General features: G+C 44.3%; 1 protein-coding gene across 1 annotated transcript in view; it reads right to left on the bottom strand.

Moving 5' to 3' along the window:
• Window positions 1–827: 827 nt before the first annotated feature.
• GUCA1C (guanylate cyclase activator 1C) overlaps window positions 828–9,254 on the bottom strand; it is a 29,163-nt gene continuing 20,736 nt past the window's right edge. The window contains exons 2-4 of the mRNA XM_009896984.2: window positions 3,627–3,776; window positions 2,590–2,677; window positions 828–1,498 (exon numbers count right to left, since the gene is read on the bottom strand). Coding sequence (XP_009895286.2) covers window positions 1,368–1,498; window positions 2,590–2,677; window positions 3,627–3,776 — 369 coding nt within the window. The 3' untranslated portion in view covers window positions 828–1,367. The remainder of the gene's footprint in view (window positions 1,499–2,589; window positions 2,678–3,626; window positions 3,777–9,254) is intronic.

Below are 9,254 nucleotides of genomic sequence, written 5' to 3'. Positions count from 1 at the left end.
AATGATCACTGAGGTCCTTTCCAAGCCAAACCATTGAATGAATCTATGCCAGAATGTAGGAAATGGATAAAATGTGTTGCAGGCCTGAGAGAGAATCAGTCCAAGCAGACCCAGAGAGAACTCTGATTTTCCCTTTGTAGACACTTCATGTAGTTCCATTCAGCTCACAAAATTAATCTTTATAAAGTAAGGTTGAGTTGGTTTCAGCCTAGTTTCCTAGGAAAATGAGACATAGGAGGTCATGCCATCTGCAGATGCCACCTCTGCACTCCCAACAGCTACCAGGTTCAGAGCAATCGCAACCAAGCTTGTGAGAAGGTCAGAATCTCAAAGAGACTAAGTTGCTAACAGCTTTTGCCCAGGTATCTGGGCAGGGCAAAGATTCCTAAATGACACCTCCCTGTCAGGGAGAGGCAGGAAGATTTAGCTGTTAAACAGTCTGTTTAGCAGGTGCCAGCAATCCCACCAGCAGGAACCAGTCACCGCACCTCTTACCCTTTTTCTCATACAGCTGTGGCAAAGAACTCAGTGAACACACATAGTTGTGAACAGGAGGACATACAGGACAAAGGGCACACATCTCTGGGAAAACAGAATGCTTACCAAATGATTTGGTTTTAGCTGTTCTTTGAACATCTAATTTTACTCTACAAAGATAAAATTTCATTTCAGCCCTTCTGTAAAAAGGTTGACTTGAAAGTACAGCAGCTGAACCCTGCCCCAAACCAACAAAACATCACAGTTATTTTAATGTACAGGTGTAATACAATCAAGAAAAACATCACAGCATTTCAACTTACAAATGCAAGAAAATCAAGCATGGTGGACACCTTGCTTAGTTAGGAGCAAGCATCTTGGGAATGTGAGACTGAGGTGTTTCCCAAGGAACCTACTTCAATTTTGTGTCCTGATCAGAGCAGATATTACTTGCAAAGTAGGCTGCTTTCTTAATTGATCCTGATAGAACCCCATCCTCCCTAGAAGTTTATATCCACACTTTAGACAGCAGAATAAAGAGCTTGTGCTTAGAAATGGATTAGCTCCATGTCTTCTAGAAAGGTTGCATCTTGCAATACTTTCATTGCTTTATTGATTACTCTGAGCGGTGTTCATAGAGACCCCCCAAAAAAAGTTATTTGTGCTGGATTTTCTGTTGTGTGTAGGCAAAAGTTTTTGGTCTATGGCTGCCACAGTCATTAGCAAGGGAATGAGTAAAGAGGAGAAAAGGAGCAGGACAGAGTCGAGAGTGAAAATGTTACTCCTGGAGCAGGCTGCTTGGTATTGCCTGGGCTGACTCGGGCAACATCAAGCTCTCTGAAATCTGTCATCTGAAATGATGACACAGATGATCTCTGCCACTGGATCCTTCAGATGCTGTGTCTCCTGCCATTCTGTATGACTTTGAGTACGTTGGAAAGGTCAAAACTTTTCGTAATCAATTCCATTAGGTCCTCATGCTTCTCCACGCCATTGATAAATTCTTCTAAAGTCAGTTCCCCTAAAATGAAGCCAGATACTCCTTAGGAAATGAGAAGCCCAACACTCACCCTCCAACATAAACCCACTGATATGAGATTGAATCCCCCCCCAGTAATGTTCCCAGTTCTCTGCTGGGCCTCTTCAGGAACCAGGAAACCCAGCAATCATTCTCAATCCAACACAGAACTATTCATGCCAGATTGAATCACCCCAAGAAGGGTCACAGTCCTCTGCTGACAGGCCAATGCAGGAAGAGCATTTGCTGATGTTTTCCCATTTTGCTTCAGATCCTGGAACTCAGGCTTCTGTTTGTTTGTTTGTTTTGGTTAGATTTGGTTTGGTTTGGTTTTGTTAAAACAGGTGAAACACAGCTTTTGTTGAAATATGAGACAGTTCTGCATGCTCAGAATCCACAGTGATGTAAATGTGCTAAAAAGGGCAATAATGGAGCTTGTATAGAGGCTGAATTTAGATGTGTGGATCAATTCTCTGTGAGCTAACTGAAATTTACCTTATGGCTGATTTTAATAGAGAAGAAGGGGCCAGTCTCTTGTCCTGTGACAGGACAAGGGGCAACAGACACAAACTGGAACCCAGGAAGCTCCACCTCAACATGAGGAAAAACTTTGCTGTAAGGATGCTGGAGCCCTGGAACAGGCTGCCCAGAGAGGCTGTGGAGTCTCCTTCTCTGGGGCCTTTCAAGACCTGCCTGGACATGTTCCTGTTCAATCTGATCTAGGTGACCCTGCTTTGGCAGGGTGGTTGATGGTCTTCAGAGGTCCCTTCCATCCCTTACTATTCTATGACTAAGGTTTGACTTGCTGAGGATCACCAGGCATACTGCCTGTGCTGACTATAATAATTAGCTGGAGTCATGGTAAGATAATAGTAAAAAACCAAATAAATCTGTAAGAAACTGAAGTGGTTGTTTAGTGCTAGTGCCTTAGCAGTAGTCATGGGATTGTGAGCTCTAAGTGAGTGATTGAACTTCAAGATCTCAAAGGTCTCTTCCCCAGATTAACAGATTGCACTGGATTGGAAGGGACCCTCAAAGATCACCTTGTCCAACCCCAAAGTCCCTACCCATGCCAAGAAATCCTGGATTCTTACCGTCATTGTTGACATCTATCTTCTGGAATATCATGTTTGTGAACTCTTCAGCAGTCATGTCTGTGTAGCCATTAATAGCCTGGATAGCCTGGAGGTAGAAATGCAGAAAGATCTTTCAGACATTGCTTCATCTAGTTGCTAAAAAAAATGCAGTGGCAACTGCAGTAATTCATTGATAGAATGGTTTGGAAAGGACCTTAAAGATCATCTAGTTCCAATCCCCCTGCCATGGGCAAGGCCACCTTCCACTAGACCAGGCTGCTCAAGGTCTTGTCCAGCCTGGCCTTGAAGAGGTCCAGGAGGGGGCATCCACAACCTCCCTGAGTAACCTATTCCAGTGTCTTGCCGCCCACACTGTAAGGAATTTCTTCCTAATATCCAGTTTAAACCTACCCATTCCATTCCATTCCATTCCATTCCATTCCATTCCATTCCATTCCATTCCACTCCTAGTATTCTATTCTATTCTATTCTATTCTATTCTATTCTATTCTATTCTATTCTATTCTATTCTATTCTATTCTATTCTATTCTATTCTATTCTATTCCTAGTATTCTATTCTATTTTATTCTATTCTACTCTATTCTATTCTATTCTATTCTATTCTATTCTATTCTATTCTACTCCTAGTATTCTATTCTATTCTATTCTATTCTATTCTATTCTATTCTATTCTACTCCTAGTATTCTATTCTACTCTACTCTATTCTACTCTATTCTATTCTGTTCTACTCCTAGTATTCTATTCTACTCTACTCTACTCTACTCTATTCTATTCTATTCTATTCTATTCTATTCTATTCTATTCTATTCTATTCTATTCTATCTGTAGACCTGTGGTCTAAAGTAAAATACCACTTAGGTCTGTTTGCTTCAGTGAGCAAGAAACTAATAGCAGGAGTGTCTCTAGCCAGAATAATTCTGATTTTGCAACTATAAAACATGAGGTAAAGTACAGATAATCCATTTACAGTCCATGACAAACCAGTTTCAGGGGCAGAGCACAATCCTCTTGCTGTGGTCATCACTTGCTTACCGTGAATATGCTTAATAGTTCTTTCTTGTCAATACATCCATTGCCATCAGCATCATAGAGCTTAAAATACCATTTCAGTTTCTGATCAATTTTCCCTCGTATAACCAAATTTATTGCAGCTATGAACTCCAAGAAGTCTATAAATCCATCCTAAGAGAGAAAGAGAGAGAGAGAGAAATAAAAGCCCATTTAACAACAGTAGTTTTCTGTCATTTCTGTCAGTTCCACAGAAACAGCACACTAAGAGAAACAGGCTTGGGAGGTGGACCCAAGCCAGCCTCATGAAGTTCAACAAGGCCAAGTGCAAGGTCCTACACCCTGGGTCAGAGCAATCCCAAGCACAAATAAAGGCTGGGTGGGGAGTGTCTCACCAGCAGCCTTGAGGATAAGAACTTGGGGGTGTCAGCTGATGAAAACCTCAGCATGAGTCAGCAATGGTTGCTGGCAGTGCACAAGGCAGCTGTGTCCTGGGCTGCATCAAAAGAAGTGTGACCAGCAGGATGAGGCAAGGGATTCTGCCTCTCTGCTCTGGTGGGACCTAGAAGTTGGACTTGGTGATCTCTGAGGTCTTTTCCAACCTGGTTGATTCTGTGATTCTGTGACCCCCACCTAGAGTAGTGTGTCCAGTCCCAGTGTCCCCAGCATAAGGAGGTAGAACTGTTGGAGCAGGTCCAGAGGAGGCCACAAAGGTGAACCGAGACCTGAAGCACCCCCAATAAGGGGCCAGACTGAGGGAGTGGAGGCTGTTCAGCCTGAAGAAAAGGCTTTTGGGTGACTTAGAACTGCCTTGCAGTACCTGAAGGGGCTACAGGAAAGCTGAGGAGGGAGTTTTTATAAGGGGTGGTAGTGATAGGGCAAGCCACAATAGCTTTCAGCTGCAAGATGGTAGATTTAGACTGGATATTAGGAAAAAAAACTTTACAGTGAAGGTGGTGAGACACTGGAACAGGTTGCCTGAGAAGGCTGTAATGCCCCTTCCCTGGAGGTGTTCAAGGTCAGGTTGGATGATCAGTTAGAGGTGTTCCTGCCCATGGCAGGGAGGTTGGATCTAGATGATCTTGCAACCCAAATCATTCTATGATTCTATGAATATACAGCCAGGTGCTGTGGTTCATCCATGTAAACGTCAGGTCTCCCTGAGAAATGCATTCTGCACAATACAAAGCCTTGAAGTCATAAACTCGTTTCTAAACAGTGAGGACTGGGAGCAATTCATAGGGAAAGAGCATTTTAGGTCACTTTAATTCCACATTTTCTGCTTTCTGCTTTGAAGCCATTGGTGGAAACTTGTCGAGGATTCTATAGTGAGGTGGTCTAAGTTACTGTGACAGTTCCTCTGCTTCTGTAAAAATGTGGTGAGGATTGAAGAAAGAGTTGCTTGGTTTGGAGACTGCTTGTTCCCACTCTTTCTCATGTGCACATAAGAGATCACAATCCCGGGACTATTACTCTGTCTGGGTGCAGTGCAAAATGAGGGAGCAGGAATCTCCTGATGTGGTTCTGAGGGGTGGGTCAGAGAGACATTACAAAAAGGGGGGTTAAAAAGTTCTTTTACTTGCTCAAAGTCTTTTATTTGGCCTAGTAGACTTCATAAAAAATACATTTTTTGGTGTCTTACTGTCTAGCTTAGATGAACTCGAAGCTTAAAGGCATATTATGGTTGTGCATGTGTTTGTACCCTTTGGTGCAGTGTTTTTCCAACTTGCTTTTGCTTTCACTGATGAGTAGGGGTTTTTTAAAGCTGCTTGGAACAGTTTGAGTCACAAAACAAAGACAAGAGAAGGCTCCAAAACTGAAAGGGAATTTGCTGGTGATCTAAAACTCATCCTCGCAGCCCGGAGGGCACCACCAGCCCTGACTGTCCCCTTCCCAGACCCTATTTCAGTTGCTGGTTGGTTCCTGGACCTCTTGAAGAGAAAGGGATTGAATTTTATCCTTTTTTTCTTATGAGGTGTTTTACTTTAGACAGCTATCCTGTATGCTGGAGTTGCTAGAGGCTGCTCCCTTTTGTTTGGTGGGGATGATGAGTGTCCTCTGAGGGTAAAGCCGGGCAGCAAGGGACTGTGGCATTACACAACAGCCATTAATGCCTAACCCTGGAGCTGTATAAGGGCTTTATGCTTCCAGTCCTGGAATAGCCTAACTAAGCTTCTCAGGGCCTAAAAAAACCCTCTGGTGGCTTCAAATAATTTGCACACAAATTGAAAAGAAAGGACTTGACAGCTATGAACACACAGCTGACCTTAAATGCTGAGGTCACTCAGGGTTGGGCCAGCAGGATCTCACCTTGGCTGCCTAGATCTTACCTGAGGATGATTTTGAGGTGGTGCTACTGGCATATCTGGCCACCTCCCACCAAGCACCACTGTGGATGTGGAAGGGGGTGACAAGAGAGACATGGACCTGATGGAGTGGGTCCAGACAAGAGCCATAAAGATGATCAGAGCACCTTTCCTGTGAAGACAGGTTGAGGGATCTGGAGCTGTTCAGCCTGGAGATGAGAAGGCTCTGTGGAGGTCTTAGAGCAGCATTTCAGTATCTGAAGATGATCTGCAGGAAGGGTGGGGAGGACTGTTCAGAAAGGCTTGTAGAGATAGGACGAGGAGCGATGGTCTGACACTGGAGCAGGGTAGATGTAGGCTGGACATTAGTGGTAAGTTCTTCACAGTGAGGATGGTGAAACACTGGAACAGGTTGCCCAGAGATGTGGTTGGGGCCTTGTTGCTGAAGACATTCAAGACCAGACTTGATGTGGCCCTGGCCAGCCTGGTCTAGTTGGAGGGGTCCCTGCTGACTGCAGGGGCAGTTGGACAAGATGCCCTTTTGGGTCCCTTCCAACCTGGTGCAATCTGTGAACCCGTGAATTTCTGTCCCTGCCAAACCCTCCAATGAGTGAAGGCACTGTCCTACTTGAGCACTGGGGAACCTAGCACGACTTCATACACAATAAGCAGTACCTTCTTGCCAAAACTGGGTCCTGAACAATCTCTAAACTGCACCTGCCACCGAAAGAATAGCTCGGCAGGCTTTGTCAGGATTAACAAGGGTGCAAATATAGATGTTCTAGGTATTTCAAACCCAGGGTTTAGGACATTAAGCCACCTTCCCTCTCCACCCCCTGTCTTTCAGAATACTACTTAAAGCTCCTAAAGCAGAAGGAGGCGGCACAGGTCAAACAGCAGATTACAACAGCTCAGAATAACTGTGAAATTTATAGCTAATCCCATGTGCTTCTCTCTCCAGATCCCATTTCAAATATAGTGCTGCTCTCTCCACCCTCAGAAACCTAAAGGAGGATTCAGATCATTTCATCTTCCCCCATTTCCTTGCTTGCTTTGTGCTTCTGAAGGCTTCCAGCTGTTCCTAAAAAGTTGCACACCCATTGCTGAAGAAACACAGAGCTACTTGTGACTCTGCTGGGGCATGGAAAGAGCTCCAGATCTCCTGCAGGCTATGGCCACCAGTTTTCTAAGTAAACAAAGCTGACATTTGTCACAGGGTGGGGGAAGACTCTTGGCAAGCAAAGGCTGTTAAATAAGGATGAAGAATGAAACAGGGAATTAGAAGCTGCAGGTCATTAAGTGGTTTTGTGATAATTACTGGTACACACTATTACATAAAGAGAAGAGGCTCTATTGACCAAACTGTTACACAAGATTCTGTTTGCCCAGACCAAGAGGACCTGCAAGTTTTGGGCACTTAGAAGACAGCAGGACCTTTGTGTTAGAGGGGTTGGAAACGCAGAGCCAGATGTGTCCTGGCTCTTAGGTTTGTAGGCTACCCTGGTATAAACCAAAATATGAAGATGACAATTTTGTAGCCCTCAGCTCCCTGCTGTCACTCATGGTTTTCCTTCAGGATTACTGGAGAGGCTTGGAGAAATCCCCTAAACATGGAGCAGGTCCTCTGCTCAGCCTGCAGCAAGGCACAGTTGTGCCCAGGGGGGATGTACTGAAGGAAACCATGTGCTCAAGGACCTAGCCCCCTGCCATCATCTGCTTGGCGGTAGGCTCCAGCTCCCTGCACTCCTGATTTTGAGCCTCTGCCTGTACTTTTAAGAGCATCTTTTCCAACTTAAAGTAGTAGGCAAGAGAGAGAGAATTAGATGGGTCCATGACCACATAACAACACATTTCCCAGCAAATTTCTTGCTGACAGTTCAAGCAAATTTTTCTTGTTTGACAAACCCAAGGACAAGCATTTAAAAGACAGCCATGACTTTCAGTAGCACCAGGGGAGGGATGTTAGGAAGAAGCTCTTCACAGCAAGAGAGATTGGCCATTGCAATGTGCTGCCCAGGGAGGTGGTGGAGTCACCATCACTGGAGGTGTTTAGGAAGAGACTGGATGGGGCACTTGGTGCCATGGTTTAGTTGATTAGATGGTGTTGGGTGATAGGCTGGACTCGATGATCTCAAAGTTCTTTTCCAACCTGGTTAATTCTAGTCTAGTCTAGTCTAGATACAAAAGAGCTGGAACCTCCTCTGTCAGGCAGATGAGGCTGGAATATGTTGGTTTTTTTGTAGTTATTGCAAATTCAGTGATTTTTGTAGATCCCTTCTGGGCATTCTTGCAGGCCTGGTTTAGGTACTGCAAAGCTGCTATAAGGTTTTAGGGGAAATAGGGAAAAGAAAGAGAAAAATTCTGTAATTAGCATCCTCTCTCACTGTGGTTTGGGCAACTAATAACTATTGCACCCACTTCCATTGAGTCAACTTTGGTGACACCTACAAACATATAAGGGTGAAACAGTGCAGGCAGTTCCTTAGGCAGCCTAACTCTTCATATCACAGCTGCTCTTTCTGGTCCTGAGGACACATTATAGTAAAACAATCTGAAAAAAGCAGCCCAAGTGAAGATCAGATCTTCCAGCAGGGTTAGCAGAGATGCTCTGAATTACCTGAAAGGAGGCTGGAGTGAGGTGGAGGTTGGTCTCTTCTCCTTAGTATCAGGTGATAGAACAAGAGGAAATGGCCTGAAATTGTGCCAGGGGATATTTAGGTTGGATATTAGGAAAAAAAAACCTTTATGGAAGGAGTGGTCAGGCATTGGCACAGGCTGCCCAGGGAGGTGGTGGAGTCACCATCCTTGGAGGTGTTCCAGAAACTCATAGATGTGGCGCTTCAGCATAGAGTTTAGTGGTCATGGGAGTTGGGTTGCAGTTGGACTCAATGATCTCAAAGGTCTTTTCCAGCCTTAATGAGTCTGTGATTATAATGAATCCCACAAGATGTGGAAGCAGATGAGATTTAGGTTCTGGGTAGTGTTTGAAGTTTTGCTCACTATCAGACATTTTATTTCATCTTTTAAGAGCTCTCCATGCCTTCAATGATAATGTGGAAGGCAACTATCACACATTGCTAGGAACCCACTGTACAGCTGGGCTATGGCAGTCTGTAACAAAATGATGTCTTGAGCAGAATCTCTAGTGACTAACTGCCTCACCTGGAAGAACATGGTGTTCCTCTGTCTTTTGCAGTTCTCAAGAGGGAGAAAAACATGGAGGGAAAAGAGCAACTGAAAGCCAAGTGAAGAATGTGTTACACCAAAATAGAATAGAACAGAACAGAACAGAACAGAACAGAACAGAACAGGTTGGAAGAGACCTTTGAGATCATCACGTCCAATC

Source organism: Dryobates pubescens, chromosome 8, assembly GCF_014839835.1.
Source record: "Dryobates pubescens isolate bDryPub1 chromosome 8, bDryPub1.pri, whole genome shotgun sequence".
NCBI lineage: Eukaryota > Metazoa > Chordata > Aves > Piciformes > Picidae > Dryobates > Dryobates pubescens.
This window is presented reverse-complemented; position numbering and strand designations above follow the sequence as displayed.